The sequence below is a fragment of the Acomys minous genome (genome assembly GCF_964271855.1).
Source record: "Acomys minous genome assembly, chromosome: 9".
Taxonomy (NCBI): domain Eukaryota; kingdom Metazoa; phylum Chordata; class Mammalia; order Rodentia; family Muridae; genus Acomys; species Acomys minous.
In genome coordinates, this window is record NC_140490.1 from 40523667 (window position 1) to 40545139 (window position 21473).

The window sequence follows — 21473 nt, forward strand, 5'->3', positions numbered from 1 at the left end:
CCCTTGATAGAGTTCAGCTCAAACATAGAGTCCTCAAAGCCCCAGATCCTCATTTCCCACCTCAAAGACAAGTCCCGGAGGGGCAGACCCCAGTGACCTCCTTCCTGAGGCTTCTGGAAGGGCAAAGGTGCTCGGCTCACCTGGAGCCTTGCCAGGAGGAGGGACCACTGATCTCTCTCAGCTCTGACAACGGTGCAGGTGACTCTGCTGATGGGTCGGCAGTGTGCCTCGGCAGGGGACAGGGTTTCACCAACTCCTAATGGCTAGTTTAATAGGGCCTGAAGTCAAGTCGAGTGAGTTTAGCAAACAGAACAAGTCACACAAGAGGCTGCAGCGTGGCAGCTGGAGTCTGGAGCACTAGCAACCATTTCTAGTCTAAAAGAAATAGCAGCACACATGTTTACTCACAAAGAAAAAGGAACAAAAGCAAGGAGCCAGTGGGAGAATGAAGACAGGGGTAGGCAGGTCACGGGCTCAGCCCAGCCTGCTGCTGACGGCAGCTGTGTACTCCTGGGCAGGCCACATCTCCATCAGGGCCCTGTCTACCCCTCCTCCTCCACACACCCACCTGCCCTCCCTCCCAAGCCAACGCCCACCCGTCTGTTCATCACTCTTCATTCAGGCAAGTCCTGGTTGAACTTCCTAAGCCTGAAAATCTGAAATCTAAAACGCTCCAAAATACAAGAATTTTCATGCAGCAACGTGACCATGCCATGAAGATTCCATGCCATGAAACTTTGTTTCATGCACAAAAATTATTTAAAACATTGCATAAAGTTGCCTTCAGGCTCTGTATATCAGGTGCATAGGTAAATACAAACGAATTCCATGTTTAGTCTTGGGTCTAACCCCAAGGCAGCTCATTATATCCGTGCAAATAATGCAAAATCTGAGAAGAAATCCCAAAATCTGAAATAGATGCGGTCCCAAGTATTTCTGATAAGGGGTACTCAGCCCGCATTTGTCACCTGCCCCTGATGCCAAGTGCTGTGCTGGGTGTAGAGTCTGTTTTCTTAGAACAGAATGTTCCAGTGGAGAAAGAGGCAAAGGGATGGATGATAAGTATAAACTAATTCTAGATTGTAAAGAAACGGGCCAGATAGGAGAGAGGCGTGTGGCGGAAGAGGGATGCGAGCAGGGCGCTGACAAAGTGCGGCCCTTTCAGCAGAGATGGAGACCATGGCTTGGCGGGGGCGGGGGGGGGGGGGGGAACACCGTGGGTCAGGGGAGCAGCCAGTGTGAAGCATCTCGGCTTTGAGAATCCAGCACAGGCTGTTACAACAGCCAAGGCCGGGCTTTGATGGAGCATGTGGAGCTGATTGGAGGGGCCGGGGTGGGATCTGAGAGGTGCTGAGGGCAGGGTCCAGATCCAGAGAGGACTCTAGACTCATCCCGAGAGCCACGCGGAGCCAGCAAAGGGGTGCAGGATGATTGGCAGCTCATCACGTCTGTCTAGCCACTGCTTAGGAAGCCTGATGACTTGTAACTCAGACGGGACAGAACTCAGACTCAGTGGCCGGCACTGGCAGAGATCCCTGCGAGTGCAAAGGCCTGTGGTGGAACCTCGTGGGAACCAGGGGCCGGTGTGGAAGAAGGCTGGGAGAGAGGAGCAGAGGACGCTGAGGTTGGAAATTAGGAAGGGATAAGGCTGGGGGCCCATGAAAGCGGCGCTAGCACTTGATTCCCGGAGGCAGGGGAAGCCACGCGAGGCAGGGGCAGATAGGGAAATACAGGAGGGCTGTTCATTCTGTTGAGGACCATTGGTGAATGTGGGAGGATGCATAGCAGGTACCTTGAGTCTGCCTTACGTCCCCCGAGCTGGCTGCTCACCTGCAGGTGCCCCATGAGCAGCTCTGAGCACCTAGAAAAGTACAGAGAGGCAAGCTTGTGTGGCAGCATGGCTCCCCACCCCCACCCCTTACCCTCCACTGCTTCCTTGTGCCGAGTCATCCCTGGGGATCAGCAATCTTTGGAGCCGCCCCAAAGCTTCTCACTGTCTCCACAGAGGTGCACGCCCCCACTCTCCAGGACCGCGCTCCGAGAAGATCTTTTCTTCCAACCGAGGCCCTGCTCTGCCCCATGTGTGCATGTGTGCATGTGTCCACAGGCCCACATGCATGTGAGTCCCCGACAAACGGGTGGCAGGAGGGGAGGAGGAAAGGGAGGCGCTGCTGGAGCTGCCGGGACCTGGCTGCCTCACAACCTTGTCTGTTCCCATAAGGAGCACCGTCGCCTTGCAGGCTATTTTATCTGTGTTTATTTGTCTGTCTTCCTGTCTTGCTCTATCTCCGCATATGTCTGTCTCTCAGCCGTCACATGCTCCTGGCTGGAGCCAGCGGTTCAGAGACAAACTCAGCCCGCCTCCTCCTCCTCCTGAGGCCGGGCATGCACACGCGAGAACCCAGCAAAAGCAGCTCCTGGGCCTCACAGCACTTTACAGTTTGCATTTCTCCAGCCCACGCACGTGTCTAATTATATCTCTGCCTGTTCCCAAAGGAGTTTAGTCGCTGGCCCTCTGTTTGTTCTTCACAGTGACATTGTGGGTTAAGCAGGCAAAGACTTAGCTGGGGGCAGCTGAGGAATCCAACGTCCAGAGGGGCTCTGTCAAGGTCATGGAGCCTGTATGTGCACGGCTGTATGTCTGTATGCATAGGTGTATGCACATGCATGGCTGTGTGCAGGGATATGCTCACATATGTGTGCCATGTTATTGTATGCACACACATATGTGTACATTTATGAGTATTCGTGCCTATGTGTATGTCTTGTATATATGTGTGTGTTTATGTATGTACATCGTGTAAGCATGTTTGTGCATGTGTGTGCATTTGTGTGCTTATATGTGCATTCATGTACGTGCACTTGTGAAGATGTTTGTGTGTGGACGTGTGAATATGTGTACTCCTGTAGGAAGCATATGCCAGTGTGCATGCATGTATGAGTATGTATTTGTACATTTCATAGTGTATATTTATGTGTGTACACAAATATGTAGATGCATCCATGAGCGCGTGTGTATGTGTTCATGTGTTATTCCTTGGTGAGTATGTTTGCATGCATTTGTCAATGTGTATGCATTTTGAATGTGTGCAAGGTATGTGGCTGTGTGGACATGCATTCCTATGCAGTGTGTGCGCATATGCATGTTTATAAATGTGTGTTTTCATGTTTGCGTGTGCCTGCATATGAGCTCACTGATGTGTGGATATGTTCATGAGCATTTTTATGTTTTCACTGTGCATTGTCACACACATATATTTGTGTGAGTGAGTATATATATATATGAATTTGTGTGCTTATATGTACAGGCTTGTGGATGCTTTATGTGTATTTGTACATACATGTGCATATATATCAGAGGCCTGTGTATCTGTATACATATGGGCACATTTGCATGTGTGTGCACCTATGTATGCACACCCATGTTTATTCATTTGTGCACATGTATATGTGTTCATACGTGCATGATTGCTCACATGCACCTACCTGCATTTGGATGATTGTGCATGTGTGCTCATACATGGGTGCATTTGTGTACGAACCCATGCATGTGTGCACACATGTGCTGGTAAATGGTTACACGCATGCATTTACCTGTATCTGTGCATGCATGTGCCTTCTCACAAGCTTTTATGTGTGCTGCATGCATGTGCACACACACTTTTATGTGACTGTATGTATTCCTGTGTGATATGTGCTTGTATGTGTTTGTGTGTATGTGCTTGTGTGGGGACTAGGTGGTGGGGGGCAAGCGATAGCCCCCTGTGTGTCTTACCCTACAGCCTGTCATGAGGACTTGGAGCTGGGAGGGCTGGACAGGCCTGCAGGCATGACGGTACAGAAGAGAAGGGGCTGCCCAGCTGCCAGCAGGTGACAGGATGACTTGAAGCCAGAGCTGCAACAAAGGAGGGGTAACGGGGACAAGGAAGCCTGGCAACCGCTCTCCCAGCTGCTCTGGGTTTGAAGCAGAGCCACTTTGCTGGCTCCAGCACAGCGCGAACAGGTGGCAGCAAGATTGGCACAGCCAGGAAAATCCATCTTGTGGAGGCCAGTACACAGCAGAACAGGGGTAGAGGGGAGGCAGGGCTGAGGGGAGGGCCGGCACAGAGGCACCTCCCCCATGCTGACGCCTGCTACCTAAGCTCTTCCAGAACTGACCTGGTCCCCTCACCAGCAGGAGCCCACAGGACGCCTGCCTCCCCACTTTGCCCTGAGGTCTATACCTTTCAGCTAGCTTGTCCCAGTGGGGCTGACAGACACAGAAAAGCAAACACCCTTGAGTGAAGGAGGTACTGGGGCTCCCTGGAGGGTTCTCAACCCACCCTCGGTAGGCCACCAGGAGGGAGTGTCCCCAACTCAGGTGTCAGATGGCTCAGCCTGTATTATGACTATTACAGGGACACTTGTCAGAGCCCACGCAGCACTTAGGTTGGGGGAGAGGTCAGAGTCACTTCACATAGCAACAGAGGATGATTAAATGTTGCCTTAAGCAACTAGAGAGGTGGCCTTTGGGATGAGTGGCCAAGGAGGACTTCCCCCAGGGACTCTCTTTGGGGTGAGATCTGAAGTAAGAGCAGAGTACCACTGACATCAGAAGCATGTGCACAGCTCCTGGGGCAGCGATGACATGGTTGATGGTCAGAAGGAGCAGGCTGGGCCCAGAGGATGCAGGAGTTGACGGCTTTGGGGAAGAGTGGGTAAGGTGTGGGGTGGGATCCAGAGACCAGACAGGAGGGGCTGAGCTGGAGGTGGGGAAAACAAATGATGAGAAACAGCTAGATTTGGGGACATTCTAGAAGCTGGCTCCTAATTCCCTGCTCTGGAGGTGGCTACTCGGGTGGAGAAAATAAAAAGACCTGTTTGGATTTGAGCTAAGGCATACATATTTCCGGGACTACGGAGGACTGGGTTCTTATAAAGCCAGGGTGGCGGGACACAAGATCTTTCACAAACACAACCCTGCCTCTTAGGCCAGCAGAGGCCGGAGCAGCCCGTTCACCCCCGCCCGGTGTGCATTCCCCGACTCTGCTCTCCTGGGCATTCTAAGGAAGTCGTGTCCCTTCTTTAAGAAGGACGGCACTTTACAACCTCCATATGCTCAGCTTTCTTTTTATTATTTTAATTTCTAAATACTTGGGAAACCATCCAGCCCTGGCTTCTGCTGTGATTCTGGTGCCAGCAAACACACTTGCTCCCCCACCGCACCCCTCCCCTCAGCAAACACACTTGCTCCCCCACCGCACCCCTCCCCTCAGCAAACACACTTGCTCCCCCACCGCACCCCTCCCCTCAGCAAACACACTTGCTCCCCCACCGCACCCCTGCCCTCAGCAAACACACTTGCTCCCCCACCGCACCCCTCCCCTCAGCAAACACACTTGCTCCCCCACCGCACCCCTGCCCTCATCCAAGCCTTCAGGACTTCTCCCAATGTAGGGCTAAGGGGAAGACTGGGATTTAGGGAGAGAGATCCAGCCAGCAGTCCTTTGACTCTGAGCACAGACACCACCCACTGCAGGCCGTGCAGCAGCAGAGGGCCAGCCTGGTCTGCTGTGGGGCCCAGGCACCAGATCTAGACCGCAGGCTCTGTCGCCCAGCCTAGTCCACAATCCCCCCTGTTAACACTAGCCCCTTCCTCCACTAGAGCGACCTTCCTATAGGGCACTGTGAAAATGCTCCTCGCGTGCCTAACCTCTGTGGAGTTCAGTCTTTTCCACCCCAGTGCCATCTCTTCTGCAAGGCCTTCCCTGGATCCGCAGTCTGCACCGGCTTCCGTCTCTGTCACTAGCAGAATCGCTCTGCTGACATGTCCAGGCAGAGGCTTGAGCTGTGCGCAGTAGTGGGAATAGTGCCTGGCACAGAGTGGGGACAGTAAGGACTTGTTGAATGAAAGGGTGGGCTTCTGCGCTTCCTGCGTAAGTTCTGAGAACCCTTCCTGGTGAAGAGACACGAGGTGTTTTGAGTAAGGCAAAGCTAGGAGCATAGAAGAGCAAAGTGTCACTTATTAACTGACCACTTGTGCCAAGACAGTAGTGTGACCTCATTCAACGTGCTACCCCCATTTCAGATTAGAGTCAACCAAAGCTCAAAAGAACAAAATGGGGGCTGAAGCGCGGGCTTGGGGATTAAGAGTTGAGTAGCAAGCTGGGCATGGTGGCGCGTGCTTGAGAGTTCAAGGCCAGCCTGGTCTACAAAGGGGGTCCAGGACAGCCAAGGCTATACTGAGAAACCCTGTCTCAAAAAGCCAGAGAGAGGGAGAGAGAGAGAGAAAGCTGAGTGGCTTAAATCACCTGTAACCTGCAGCTCCAGGGGACCAGACACCTTTATCTAGCCACTGTGGGTACCTGCACACATGTGGCGCACGCAGACACACACACACACACACAATCTTATTAAAAAAAAAAAAAAAGGAACAAAAGAAGCCCCCAGAATCAGACAGCTTGCAAACGGAGGAGCCCCATTCTAATTCTGGCTTTTCTACCCAGGAGATATCCTACCTTACCTTCTCCTACCAGGCTGGATCTGGACCACAGATAGATGGCCAAGTTTCAAAGGGCTGAAATCCTACAGTACACTTGTCACCACACTGTTGACACTTTGATGGCTCAGAAAGTGAGTCCAGAGGCAGCTGGTACGCCTCCATGGAGTCCTGACCTCCTGGCATGGGGTGGGACCTGCGCAGCACGGGGTGCCGATTAAGCTCTGGGACCCTGCACCATACCTCAGAGGCTGCTTTAAAAGGAGGCAGGTGCCTTGATGTGGGGCTCCCCACTGTGTACAACCTCCAACAGCAGCGGAGCCTCCAAAACCAGTCTCCACCAGGAGGGCCTGGCAGCACAGCTCAGTCTTTGGCACGGCACTTCTGTTCTTTGTCTCCGAAGTGCTCCAGCTTGCTTTAGGCTCAGTGCTGGCTGCCTTGCTGACCGTTCCTGCTTCCTGCTTCTTCAAACTGCTGACCAGCATGGGCCCAGGAGTAGCCTCTGAATTGTTCCAGCTTCCCCCGGCTTCTGGCCTCTGCTATATTGTCAGCTCTGTCAGGACGGGGGTTTGCGTGCCTGGTTCTGCTAGCTGAGGACTCAGCGCATGTATCCCTGCAAGGAACATTTCCCAAACTGCCATCCTTCACGTCCTGGCATCACAGTCATGGTCCTATCCACACCAGGCTCATGTTACTTAAGTATTTTTCTATCAGCCACCTTTAAAAAAAAAAAAACTTAAAGAAATAAAATGTAAAAGGAAGCTTTTTTATCACCGCCGTAAGTGGAAAGCCAATATCACGAGCCATAAATAGAAGACAACTGTTAAAACAAATGCCACAAAACAAAGCGATGCGATGAAATGTGAGCAAATGCTTGGCGCTGCAGAAGCTGCCGGGCTGGGCTGAGTCCAATCTCTTTTTGCCGAAAGGGGGCAAGTGTTGTAACGCCTTGAAGAAAGGCTAGCCCCAGACCGAGAGTCCTCGGGCAGTTGAAGGTGTTAGAACGGCATAGGAGTGACCCTCTCGCTACACGCCTGCCATCTGGGTATCTCCTAAACATGTCCCTGCCTCCAGGGTCCTCACCCCGTGAATTAGAGAACCCAGATTCTGGACAACTCAGGAGGGTTCCATGGGACACACGCAAGAAGCTCTAGGGAGCACAGGAGTCTTGAACGGACATGGGATTGACTGAGCTCCAAACATCCGCCATTCCTCTTGTCCAGAGAAATAACCCCCAAATCCACCTGCCCCCCTCTGCTCTGGAACTCCTCCTGATGTTTGCCTGGCATCAGGCCTTCTGTTACCCGTGGCCTCCGCAAGGATTCTGTCCTCCTGATTCCCGACTCTCCCTTCTGATCTCATGCCAAATTTGTAGGTCCTGGGTGTCCATTGCTAGGCAACAGGATAACATAATGAAGTCTCGAAGGGCTCGAGGGCCAACAGGAGGTTTGCTAGGAGGGGCCTCTGCTCACTCAAGGCTGAGCAGAGAGCTGCTGCTTGAATCCAGAGGACAGCGTTGGTCCCCACCTCGGGCACCTCAGGGTGGAACACAGCCCTCCTGCTCTGCAGTGTGTTTAGCTTGTGCGTTTCAGTCTTTTTCGTGACTGTTTGCAGATGAGAGAACTGAGGTTCCGAACTCCGCTCACCAGTGAGCTTATGTCCAGAGCCACCTCTAGCAGCTAGCTGCACCACTGATTTTTATCCCTGTGATCCCTCATTGCCACATGGTGACTTGGCCTCAGGTGGCATTTTCTCAAAATCTGCCCATGTGCAGCCTCCACAGGAAACTATGCCCTCTGAGGGGGACCCCGTTTGTCTATCCCTGTGAGGGCGCCCACCTCAGGACTGGTAGCACCCAGGTTGGCTTGCACAAAGTGTGGCCATCTCAGCAGACCCTCCTCCCCTCTCTTAAGCTTTGGCCTTCACCTTAAGGGGCAGTTGGCAATCCTTCCCCACTCTGACAAGCGACTGGCAATCCTTCCTTTGCTGCTGTTTGGGGCTCCCCGTTTTTGTTCTTCGTTTGCTAGGGACCATAGGGTCTTTCAGGGGTCACCTGCTTGCATATCTAGGAATCTTGTCTCTTTCCAGTTTGGTATGTGGTCCCCACGGTTCACAGAGGGGGTGGGATAGCCATCAAGGCATAAGGTGAGGTGCACTGACATTTGGGGGGTACCAGGTGTCATCACTCTTCTATGCCTCTGGGCAGCTGCAGTTAAATTATCATTCTTTAGAAATAAGGACCCAGGGACAAAGTCATTGCTACAGGTGACGTGGTACTGACAAGGCTGCACTGAACCAAGGCCAGGGATGCCTGAATTCAAAGCTTGGTCCCTTTCTTCCTTGTCTTGTCACTCTGAGCCAAAGGCAAAGTCTATGGCTGCTAACCAAGGCACTGAAGACAGCCCCGACTGGCCTGACCACCATTTAATGACATTTGTTCCTCATGAGCCTGCCCAGGAGGTGCCAGAGGCCTGGTAGAGAACAGCCTGGCTGGACTTGGAAGAGTTCACAGGATCACTGCCCATGGGGGGGGACATGGCCACCCTAGGGTCCCAACATGGGGGATGGGGGCCTTCCCATCGCTGTGCATGGAGCTACTGCCATTGCCCGCTGCTCCAAATGGCTCCACAGCCATAAAGCAGCTGAGGAAAAATGATGGCAGGGAAGGAAAACGAGCCACGGAGGAAATTAACTCTCAACCGGGGAGATCTTGGCTTTCTGCTGACAGAGGCCTCTACCCTATAAAGCCAAGAGCTTAAACTCCACTCTTAATGGTAATTACCAGGCCTTAGGCACCTCTGCCCTTGGCCCAGCCCAAGAGGGCCCCTCCCAGGGTACTGAGAGAGACCCACAGCCTAGACCTGGAGTCTTCAGGGAACAAGGAATTGATGGGACATTTGGTGCGGGAGCCAGGGCCCCGTTCATGGAGAGGACTATCCAGTGGATGCCAGATTGCAGTGAGGACTCGGGGACCATGCTCCAACCTTCTCAGCTGACATATGAGAAGCCTGGAGGCCCCCAGAGAGGGCTAGTGACTAAGTGAAGGTCACCCAGCTAAAGACCAGATCAGATTAAAAGTTCTTCCCCTCCCTGTGGGCCAGAGCCATTTCTGTCAAGTCCTGGCCCCACATGCATATTTCTCTCAGACTGGGTCCAAGTTAGGCCCAGTGAAAACACGAAAAGGCGGAGCTGGCCTCAATTAAAACATGCATTCAATATCGCCATTGTGTCCGGTCCCTTTACCTGGTGGCGCTGTTCCCACAGCAAAGCTGGATTCAGTTTAGGCTCTTGGCAACAGCCACTCTTAGGGAGCCAATTTGGAGGTGACTTCCTCACACCTGGCAGGAGGAGGGACTCCCCCTGTCATCCTATCCCACCAGACTTGCAGTTGGCCCAAGGCAAGCCAGCTCGCCATTCCTCCCCACTCCCCAGCCTTGTCTCCGCCCATCTCACATATTTCTCCAAGTGGGGACATCTGTTGTTTTTTCCTGCAAGCATGTCTCTCTCTGTGGGCCACCCCTTCCCCTCGCTAGTCCTTGAATCTGAACATACTGGTCGCTGGGGGAGGGGAACACCTCAGACTCGGCCAGTGTTGGTCTCATCACTCTGGCTACCAGAGTAGTCCAAAACTGCACAGGGAACTCAACGGCCAATCAAAATGGGTGCTGGGATCCGGGGAAGAGGGCGTGTTCTACCCACTGGAACTGCTGCCAGAGGTGCTCATCTCTTGGGGATGACAGCAAGGCTGAGCAACGCAGGCCTGCAGGAGGTACTTACAGCTTCCTGGTGACTGCTGGCCACCTGGATCTAGCCAAACCTGAGTCTAGGAGATAAAGGGCATCATTTCCCATTTCTCTAAAGTTTTGCCCCGCTGTACTTTCTGTCACTTGTAACTGACATGGCAAGGCCTCATGTTAGGGACCCCACCTGCACTTACTGCCTCTCTCCAGGCCTTCCTAAAGAGGACTCTTAGAACCTGCCTGCTGCTGCGTCTCTCGAAAGTCTGTATTTTGGTCACTTTACAAAGCAAAGAGTGGGGGGGTCTTTTTGCTGAGTCGCCACTCGGGTGACAACTACACTGAGCAGACCTCTGAAGGTCCCTGTCATGACCTCAGGCTTCCACTCTCTCTGCTGGATCTCCTTGCAGGATGTGCTGAGGCTTGGTTACACACGGTGTGCCATCCCCGACACTATGGCAGGCTGAGCCTGTGACCCCAAAAACCAAGTCCCTCACTTCATTTGGGGTCGCTGGGCCTGTGGGATACAAATCTGGGCTTTCCAGGGACCACCACAGAGGGATGGCTATCAAAGGTACCGTCAAAGTGTTTTTGCTTACTCTTTAGAAAGTTTTTTTTTTTTTTTTAATTTATGTGTATATGTGTGTCTGCTTGTCTGTATGTGCACAGCTTGCATGCAGGTGTTCAGGGAGGCCTCACTGGGCATCAGATTCCCTGGAGCTGGAGTTACAGGTGGTTATGAGCTGCCAAGTGTGAGTGCTGGGAACTACACTCCTCCAAACCAAGCAGGGCGTGGTGGCGCACGCCTTTAATCCCAGCACTCGGGAGGCAGAGGCAGGCAGATCTCTGAGAGTTTGAGGCCAGCCTGGTCTACAAAGAGAGTTCCAGGACAGCCAGGGCTAGACAGAGAAACCCTGTCTCAAAAAAAAAACCAAAATAAATAAATAAATAAATAAATAAATAAACGCCTCCAAACCATCTCTCTAGCTCCAGTTCTTTCATTTTTCTTGAGTTTCATTTATTTATTTATTGTGTGTGTGTGTGTCGAGAGCTGCGATGTTGCCACGCCTAAAGATGGCGCTGGCTTCCGCCTTCCACCCTCCCGACAGTGAGTGCTCTCCCTAGTAAACAAGTCCTTATATGGCTATCAGCACGGGCATCAAGCCTTACGGCTCCGTGACTCATTTCAGACCTATGGAGAGGCTACACGTGGCTCTCCCTGATTGGCTCTTGCTGAGGGTATAAGCCTTTGCCCGCCTGGGGGCGGGGCCATTCTCCGCCAAGCAAAGCTGCTGAAGATTCATTCCTGAGTAAACCGTCTTGAGAAGGAACCTGGTTGTCTTGAGTCTTATTCCTGCTGGTCAGGAAGGGCACGGACATGTGTGTGTGTGTGTGTGTGTGTGTGTGTGTGTGTGTGTGTGTGTGTGTGTGTGTGTGAATCCATATGTGTGTTAGGGTGATAAGTGTGCTTGTGGAGGTCAAAGGTACACATTGGTTGTCATTCCTCAGAGCTGTATTAATCTGGGATCTCTAGAGGAACATAACAGATAGAAAGCATACATATATATGAACATTCATATGCATATGAATATACATCTATACACATTTACATATTTAAATATATATGAATATTCACATATGCATATATAGACACATAAACATATATGCTCATACACATATACATGCTTATACATAGTCACACATATACATATGTGCACATACATCTATACACAAACACATTTGGGTGTATATAATTATATAAACATATACTATATAAAATAAAAAGAGATTTACCAGGCTGGTTTATAGGACATGGGCCAAGTAAACCAACAGTGGCTGTCTCACCATGGAAAAGACAAAAATCTGGTAGTTTCTCAGCCCCCAAGGCAGTTCCAAAAACCCCCTGAAGGCCTGGGGGATCCCAGAGGCACTGTGCCTCTTCAAGCTTCTAGAACCACAAAAGCAACAGGTCTAATGTCAGCAAAGGAGCATGGCAACGGCGGGGTGGAGGTTGAGCCAACAAGATGGAGGGCAAGCCAGCAAAAGCAAGCGTCCTTCTTCAGAGTTTTTTTTAACCAAGCTGAAGGTGGTACCACAGAGGATAGCCCCTCCTGCTCCAGAGGATCTGGTGCAGCAAACCTCTCACAGGATTGCCCAGCAGCTGGTGCTCCCTCCCTTCAAGGTGACAGGCAAGATCAGGCAAGGTCATAGGAGCAGTGACCTGTTATTTGAATGGGGCCTCTCCCTGGCCTGGGCTCAGCACTAGGCTCTGGATGGACAGTGAGCACCAGGGCTCTGCCACGTCTGCCTCTGCAGCAGTGGGATTGCAAGCATCAGCTACAGTGCTCGGCTAATTTCACATAAGTCCTAGGGACCAAGCTCAGGACCTGGTTTTTGCTTGGAAGCACCTGGCAAGCTGTGATATTTCCCAGCCCCAAACTGGGTTTCTGATTCTTGCAAGCCAGAAAGTCCTGGCTAATGTGGGAGCTGTTTTAGGAAGATAAGGATGGCACACTGGGTGTATTGGCACATGCCTTCCATCTCAGCACTGGGTGTATTGGCACATGCCTTCCATCTCAGCACTCAGGATGCAAAGATGGGCAAGAGAGCAGCCTGGTCTACATAGCAAGTTCCAGGATAGCCAGGGATATATAGTAAAACACACACACACACACACACACACACACAGAGAGAGAGAGAGAGATTGACAGCAGATGTGACAGGTGCCTGTAAGCTCAGCACTTGGAGGTGGAAATAGTAGGATCAAAAATTCAGCCTGGAGCTGGGCTGTGGTGGTGCAAGCCTTTGATCCCAGCAATTGGGAAGCAGAGGCAGGGGGATCACCATGAGTTCGAGGCCAGCCTGGTCTACGAAGTGAGTCCAGGACAGTCAAAGCTAACATAGAGAGTCTTGAAAAACAAAAACAAACAAACAAACAAACAAAAAAATCAGCCTGGGCTACACATTGTCTCAAAAACCAACCAACAAACCAACCAAACAAACAAAAAAACAAATTATATTTAATAATATGCCAAAGTCATAAATGAGTGTTTTAGTAAACAACATAGCAAGCAAAAGCACGACCAAGTAAGACTAGTCTCCTTGTGTGAGCAGACTAAGTATCTGGGGCAAACAGATGGAGCTTTTATTTTGCTCCTTTGGTATACTTTAACTCTAAGCTGCTCAGCTTGATGAAATGACTCGGGTTATTCCCCCCTCCCTTGCATGCAAAAACAAGCAAGGAAGCAAAACAAAACAAAAACAGAAGGTACCTTCTGATACCACAGCCAAGAGCATGGATGACGATTCCATCTCCAGGCTGGGACCACAGCGAATGGGGCATGAAGGGGAGGGCAAGGGCCATGGCTGAGCGACTCACATCTACCTTTCCTGCCCCCAGTGCTTCACCCTGAGTCCCACACAGCTCCAGAAACCTCATCCCATAGCCCACAGTACGGTACCCTCACCCAAGCACCCCCCATGGCAGGCCTGCTGGCTCTGAGCTCCTCCTGACCATGGCTGGCAGGGCACCAAGCTGGAGGCACATAACTCAGAGAAAGAATGAGGGCCAAAGTCAACACCCAGACGGCGAGCTCTGTTTATCTCCACTTCCCCGTTGTGTCGAAGGGAAACAAGACACAGACAGCTTTGAAATGTCTCCAAAGGAAACTGCTGAAGCCTCTGTCTGTGTCTCTGTCTCCCTGTATTAGTTGCCAAGGCTAGCCCTGCTCACAGCCCTCTCGTTATGGGTTGCCCAGGTTAGCTCTTGTTCCCTGCTCACAGCCCTCAGCAGCTGCTGTTTTAGGGTTATCTCAGTTGCTGTAATAAAACAGTCTGACCAAAAGCAACTTGGGAAGGAAGGGTTTTATTTGGTTTACACTTCCAGGGCAAAATCCATCACTGAGGTGTTGTTTTTATTGAAAATCTCTGATGGTTCTAATTTATCAATAAAGACTCAGGAGCCGGATGCTGTGGTGAAAAACCTGCTAGCTCAGAGAGGCAGAGAAAGGCCCCAGCTGACCTTCCTACTTAGCTCATGTCCCTAATGGAAAAGGCCCAAAAGGCTCACTAGCTCAGCTGACTGCCCAGGAAAAAAAGTCCAAAAAACAAAACAAAACAAAACACCCCAAGGTCAAAGGCTTATTAGCTCAAAGCCCAAAAAGCCAAAGGCCAAGGAGCTGAGGAAAAAGCTCAAGCTAAAATCCTGAACACCAAAGAGCTAAAAACACCGGAGACTAAAGCCCCCTCCACTTCTACAGTGTCTTAAACACCCCTCAACTCAAAGTCCCTCCTACTCTTGAACCCCTGCTTCCCATGGCTGAGCCCCAACACACCTTCAATCCAAGAACTTTCTGCTGATTGTCAACAGGTGATTAAGGTGCGTTAGGGCTCAAGCACAAGAGACAGGGATTTACAGTTCAATCACTGGGATCACAATGGCGTCAAAGACAGATTTTCACAGTTCACAGTCTCAGGGATCACAATGGGATCAAAGATCCTACAACGCTGAGGGAAGTCAGAGCAGGCACTCAAGAGACCCTGGAGCAGGGTCAATGGAGGAAGGCTGCTTGCCGATGTCTCTCTGGCTCATGCTCAGCCTGCTTTCTTATATAGCCAGGGGCCACCCGCCTAGGGGTGGTGCTGTTCGCAGTAGCCTGGGCCCTCCTGCATTAAGAAAATACCCCCACAGACAAGTCGGCTTGAGGCATTTCCCTCTTCCCAGGTGTCTTTAGGCTGTGTCAAGTTGACAATAAAAAGGAAACAGGACAGCAAATCACTTCCAGTAGCACTGAACCCACAATCCAAATATCTTGGTGGCTGTGTGCTGCCTGCGCCTTTCTCAGGTTCCCAGAACTATGTGATGCTCGCCGGGGGACATCTGAAATCTGTCTGCTCTCATGCTACGCTGTCCCTTGTAAAAGCTTGGGGGGGGGCAGAGGGGTTGGCGTAACTTGTAGCAGCCCCTTCACTCCCCAAATCTGCCCAGAAGCTATGCTTATCATACTCCTAGAAGAAGTAGGTAAACAAGTTGTCTAGAGGGCCAGGGGCATCACTCAAGGCCATTGCCGAGTGGAAACATCCCTGGATCCTATAGAAGTCACATTGCATCGTTGGCAACTTTCTTTTCTTTTCTCTTCTTTTTTAATTATTTTTTTTATTTTTTATTTTTTATGATCATACCTGTGACAGGTTTCCTAAGGGAGGCAGGAAGCCACTGAGCTGAGGTTTTGGGGGGGGGGGGTGTGCTAATGAAAGGCCCTTTCGCAAAGATGTAGGCTGGATTACGAGGGAAGCCACAGGCATGTGAGAACACTGCGAACAAGCCACACGGAATGCCACCGCCATCCTGTTTGGGAAGGGAAGGAGAAGGAGCATTGTGACAAGGCTAGAAGAAAGAGCAGTGACAGCCACTTGGCAGGTACTCGCTTAAGAACTACCACTCCAGGCGAGGAGAATGAGAGAGGAGACGCTGGGGGCCCCCCCCCACCTCTCTTTCCCAAGGATGCCAGCCCCAGGCTCATTCTAACTGTAAGCCAGAGGGCCAGGGAGCCTGGGTGGTCAAAGAAGTCCCAGGTCTTAACCCGGGGCTCAGAGCAAGAGAGAAAAGAGCCCAGAGCGCAGGGCAGCCAGCAATGATGCTGGGTTTGCTTTTGGTCGCTGTGTAGCTTGAGGATTATTACAACAACACCCACTTAGAGTTGTTCGCCATGGTTAGCTGTGGTTCCCGATACTCTCAAAAGCTGCGAGCCAAATACATTAAATGGGAAGTTCCAGACACAAAGCATTTGCAAGCTTGAAATTGTGTGCAGTTCTGAGCAGTGTGACGAAGTCCCGCATTGTCTCTTCCACCTCGGCCAGGGTAGCCACACTATGTGCACTGCCTGCCTGGTGGTCACCCAGAAGCCAGCTAGGTCATTCAAGTTTCAGGGCCACACTTGGACTTGTGTTGAAGTTAACTGTGTTTTCAGTCATAACAATTTCAAATTTGTCCTAGGGTTTCTATGGCTGTGGCGAAAACACCATGTCTAAAAAGCAAGTCGGGGAGGAGAGGGTTTACTTGCCTTACACTTCCAGATCATAGTCCGTCATTGGAGGAAGCCAAGACAGGAACTCAGGCAGGGCAGGAACCTGGAGGCTGGAGCTGATGCAGAGGTCTTGGAGGGGGTGCCGCTTACTGACTTGCTTCCCATGGCTTGCTCAGCCTGCTTTCTTATAGAACCCAGGACCACCAGCCCAGGGATGGCTCCACCCACAATGGGCTGCCTCCCTCTTTGATCACTAATTGGGAAAATGCCTTCCAGCTGGGTCTCATGGAGGCATTTCCTCAACTGAGGCTCCTTCCTCTCTGATGACTCTAGCTTGTGTCAAGTTGTCCCCAAACCAGCCAGTACAAAAAACGTAAGATGAGTAATGCCATGGGGGCATGAAGTCTGGAGGGCCAGGCTGGCTGGGAACTACACTAAAAGGCTTTCCAGGATGTGGGGAAACATCCTACAAAGGGCTTGGTATACCATCTGCAGTTTCAGGCATAGGGGGTGAATCCCTGATGGGTAAGAAGGGCCAATGGTATCACCTGTTTAGGGGTACAAACCAGACTCCCCCTCTAAGGTAAGGTGCAGGCAGGGCTACGCCAGTTGAATGGTGCAGGTCTCAGCTGGGCTGCTGCAGTACCTCTTCTTACCACGGATTGTCTGGGTGGCTTGCTTTCATCTTCCCTGGGCACTGGGCCAGAAGGTGGGACCATCCCAGAGAGGAAACACTCAGTCCCTCATGAGGTTGGCTTCAGAGTTACCACTTTCACCCATCTGTGGTTGGCCAAAGCAGGTCACATAGGCCAGGGCAAAGCTAAGGGCTGAGGAAATACTCCACCTCGGGCCAGAGCAAGGAGGATGGCAGGCAGAGCCAGATAGGGCACACTTCCTGTTCTAGTGGTCACAGCCTTATCCCATCTATTTTCCCTACTGTCTCAGACACTGTTCTTTCCTGAGGTCTAATGATAATTATAAAAGTATCTTATATTCACTTGAGGTAATTGTCATCTTAGAGGCGTATTGCCTTGTCTGCTAACCTAGGCCTAGTCCTGGAAGCTTCTAGCCTCCATACAATCTAATCTAGCCTAGAATGTTTTCAGCTTCTGAGACTCACTGCTAAATAACCTCACCTTTTCTAGCTCTTTCTGAACTCTGACTGGCTGGTCCAATTTAGCTGTTCTGGCTCAAACTCCTCTCCAAGCTGACTGATTCAAACTGGCTTCTCTCTCCGCCTCTGACTGAATTGCCCTGCTTGGCCTCATACTAACTTTGGCAGCCTGTTCTAATCTTCTGGCTCTTTCTCAGTCTCTGGCTTGTTCTGTCTTTGCCTGAGTCCAGCTTGTTCTCTCTGCAACCTGCATCTGTACAAACGTCCTGGTAAACCTGCCTCTGAATTCCACAAACTGAACTGCCACAAACTCAACTCCACTGCACTGCCCCTCAACTCACTCTCAACCAAACTGCCTGAACAGCACTGATAGAACTCAAAAGATCTGCTTGCCTCTGTCTCCTGGGATTAAAGGTGTGACTGCATTCTAGCCAGATCGCACAGACCTAGAAGGTCTTTGGATGTGATCTCTTGCCAGGGCAGTCATGTTCTGAATGAAAATTCCTCTACAAACTGGGCACGGTGGTACACACCTTTAAATCCCCGCACTCAGGAGGCAGAGGCAGGTGGATCTCTGTGAGTCTGAGGCCAGCCTGGTCTACAATGCGAGTCCAGGACAGCCAAGGCTACACAGAGAAACCCTGTCTCAAAAACAAACAAACAAACAAACAACAACAAACCCATCTAGATGGGCTAGTGTGTTCTGCTACAACAGGGGCAGCCTCCATGCTCGGCTCTTCCCCGGGGGATTTCAACTGTCAGGGCACGGCCACCAGGACAGTGTGCGGGCAAACAGCTTTCAGCTCCAGCAGGAGAGTTTGTAAGGAGCTTGACTCCCTCCTGGGGGTGTATGGAAGGCTGTGGGGTATCCCGGTAACATGGGGGCACCAGACCATCATCACGTCTCTGCTGCCTCACTCCTCTTCCATCCCCTCCCTTCAGTATGCTCAGCATCAGCCCGAGGGGTGCTTTTTTGCAAATCTCAGGCTGAGTTTGAGACTAACCTGCTGTCTTGATGCTATTGGTCTCCCAGGGATACAGAATCCAGCAGCAAGGGTGTGTAGGGGGGAAACACTTCGTAGGGCCTATAGTGAATGCCACACCAAGGAGGAAACAGCACAGAAGCTGGGGCCTGGTAACCAAGATGGAGTTCACTGGGTAGCCAACCAAGATGGTGTTGTGGAGTACTCCTATCCCTGTGTGCATGGACCATCCTGGAGACGGAAGTGGTTTAGTCTGCTGGATAAAAGCATTTGTGAGCACTAGGAATGGATACAGCAAGTAACAAGATGGGGTGGAGGGTGGGGGAGGGGTACAGATGGTGGATAGGGAGGAATCCTTGTGACTAAGGCCTCTTCCTGCCTGACAGAGGGATTAGAGTTATCCACAAGCTAGGATTAGAGGGGGGAAAAAAAGGATAAGGCAGTGAAATTCACAGGCTTTGCATATGGCATCCTCTCAGTGATGCCCTTATGGATGAAAAACCTCCTGTCAGTCTATTAGGAAGTGAGCATGGCTGTGTCCTAATAAAACTTTATTATAATTATGGCCCCCAGCCAAACTTGGGCAGTGGACTGTCTGTACTGTGTTGATCCCTGCCCTAAAGGGATCAAGCTAACAGCCCTCTAACTTTTTGTTTCTTTGTTTGTGTTTTAAAAGATGAAGCATTTAGGGTCAGAAGTGCTGGTTATACAAAGCTTGTAATACTCCCAGTGTCAGCCAGTTGGTCCCTGGCCCCAGTCTGATGGCCTCTCAGTTGCCATTTCCTCGTGCAGTGCTGGTGTTTGGTGTTTCTTCCTCAGCTTTATTATTGTGCAGGGGCTGCCTGGTAACACATACTGCAAGCTCAATTTATTCAGTACTAGGCTGTTGAGAAGGTTACAAAGCCAAGGTCAAATGTCAGCAGGGCTGGCTCTCTCTGAGGGCTGGGAGGGAACAGGAGGAGTTCCAAGCCTCGAGGAGGGTCTTGGCCTCATGTCTTTTACATTACTTGCTCTTTACCTGTGTTCCCGTATCCAGCCCTCCCCTTTGTATGCAGACATCAACCCTACCAGATCAGAGCCCATTTTAATGACCTCATTTCAGCTTGATTGCTTCTGTAAAGACCTTGTCTCCAAAGGGTCATGTTCTGAGGTCCCGGGCGTCAGCGCTCCAGTGTGTCTTTTGAGGGATCAGCTCATAACACCCAGCTCTCCCCCCACGCCCCAGCCTTTCATTTCCTTCCGTCTCTGTCTTGACCATGAGAATACAACACAGAGATCTTGGCACAATTAGATCCACCTGTTATGGTGCCTCACAGGGGTGGCAAGGGGTGTCACTGGAAGGGGTGGGGAGGTGAGGACAGGGGTAGTGAGACTGGAAAGAAGCTATAGACTCGAGCAGGAGTGGAAAAGGACCTTAGGACTTACTGAGACCCAGAAGGGAGGAGTCCCTGATGTGAGCACTGCTGGGGGAGCCAACCAATTTCTGAGCAGATTTTTGTAGGGGGTAAAGAACACACTGAGATGGGCCAAAGAGATGGAACTGTGCACACAGCTTGGTATAACCAGAGGGAGACCTAAGTCCTCTTCCTGGTTGGCAGGAAAGAGGAAGAAGGCTAACTGAAAGCCTGCAGTCTGTGTGGGCTTTACCCTTCTCTGTAGCCACAGCCTTTGTAACTTCTGCCTGGGGAAACTAAGGGTTCCTCCTGCCTTTAACTTTGAGTTCAGTCACAAGACCTGACCTAACGTCCCTGCTCTCAGGAACTCAGAAACACGTGGAGCAGAACCAAGCTGGCCAACCACCCATAGACCCAGGCTGATCGTCCAGCCAGGGAGCCAGCACTGACCCTGCCCTGGCTGGCCCCAGCAGCCTACGCTTCACACCAGCTGACTAGGAGCCAGTGAGTTAGCACTCCCTCACACACAAGGAGCTGAGAGACTTCTTCACTCTGTACAGGCAAATGCAGAGACTCCTTTCTGCTTCAGGGCACTGGCTGCCATCTGCTTCTGGCCTGTTTTTTCAGTCACCAAATAGCACACTGGGGTGCAGCGGTGAGGCTCCTTGAACAAACTGTGACACACGCGGTGAATGAGGCAAGAGAGTTGTACTCTAGCACGGAGAGCCACCTAGCCCAGCTTGGTAAAGCTAAGGCCAGCTTCCTGGAGGAAGGGGTATGCTCAGTCATGAGAGAGAGAGAGAGAGAGAGAGAGAGAGAGAGAGAGAGAGAGAGAGAAGAAACTAGCCAGGTGAGGCAGGCAGGGAAAAACCACACAGGACCCTTGAGTTCCAGAAAGTTCTTTAGGGTGAAGTGTGGCCGGGAGATGAAAGATGGCTCTCACCCTCATCTCAATACTGGCCAGAGGAGGCTGTGGAGGCTGTGGGATATCCTTGAGAAATTGGTGCCTTCTCTGGGGCTCTGTCTGTCTGTCTGTTGGTTGGTCGGTCTGTCTCTGTCTTTCATCATTTTGTGGCGCTAAGGATGAATTAGCCTTGTGCACCATTAGGCCACACCCAGCCCTCATTTGTTCATCTCTAAAAGGTCTGGCAAAATTGACCCATAGGGACCTCTCTAGCCTCCAAACCTTAGTCGCATGGGGGGTTGGGGGTGGGGTAGGGGGGGTGCAGTTAGAGTCAGGCACACCAAACAGGAAGGCGTGGGTCTCTGCCAGGTTGGGACTAAGGGAAAAGGAGACCTTAGCCACAGGATAGGGGTTGGTGGCACCCCAGAAAGCCAGGGTCCTGTCCTAGATGGACCTCAAAGGACACTCTGAGCGCCTGACATTAATTATCAGCCAGTCCAGATGGAGAAACATCCCACTTCCGTCCTCTTCACACTGAGAGACCGCCTGAGGAGGTGGGCGGTCAGGATTGGTCACTGACCTGGAGCAGAGGCGGGACCTTTCCTTTCACAGGGCCGTCCAGGGTCAAAAAGTTCTGTCTGTGAGCCCTGCCTCAGAGTCCCTGACAGTGGCCACCTGGAGCAAAACAGACACTGAGTACAAGAAACCCCATTTAACAGGAGAAGGGCAATCAGGACGGGCTGGCAAGAAAATTTCAGGTAATTTGATGCTATTTTCCCATTGACTATGTTCTGCTAGAAAAGATTTTGGTTACAAGGTGTAATCAAATCACACTTA

At 51.3% G+C, this 21473-nt stretch overlaps 1 protein-coding gene and 1 pseudogene across 2 annotated transcripts in view; one reads left to right on the plus strand and one right to left on the minus strand.

The window, feature by feature from the left end:
- Positions 1-21473, plus strand: part of LOC311605065 (small ribosomal subunit protein uS2-like) — a 986626-nt pseudogene that overhangs the window by 519661 nt on the left and 445492 nt on the right. The gene's annotated exons all lie outside the window — the stretch shown is intronic.
- Positions 626-6963, minus strand: LOC311605014 (uncharacterized protein; the record flags this gene model as incomplete). The annotated part of the gene is made up of 6 exons (XM_084795323.1): positions 626-1596; positions 1831-1861; positions 3776-3895; positions 4590-4742; positions 5693-5935; positions 6925-6963. The coding sequence occupies 6 exons, from the start codon at positions 6961-6963 to the stop codon at positions 1388-1390; spliced, it is 795 nt and encodes a 264-aa protein (XP_084651449.1). The 3' UTR covers positions 626-1387.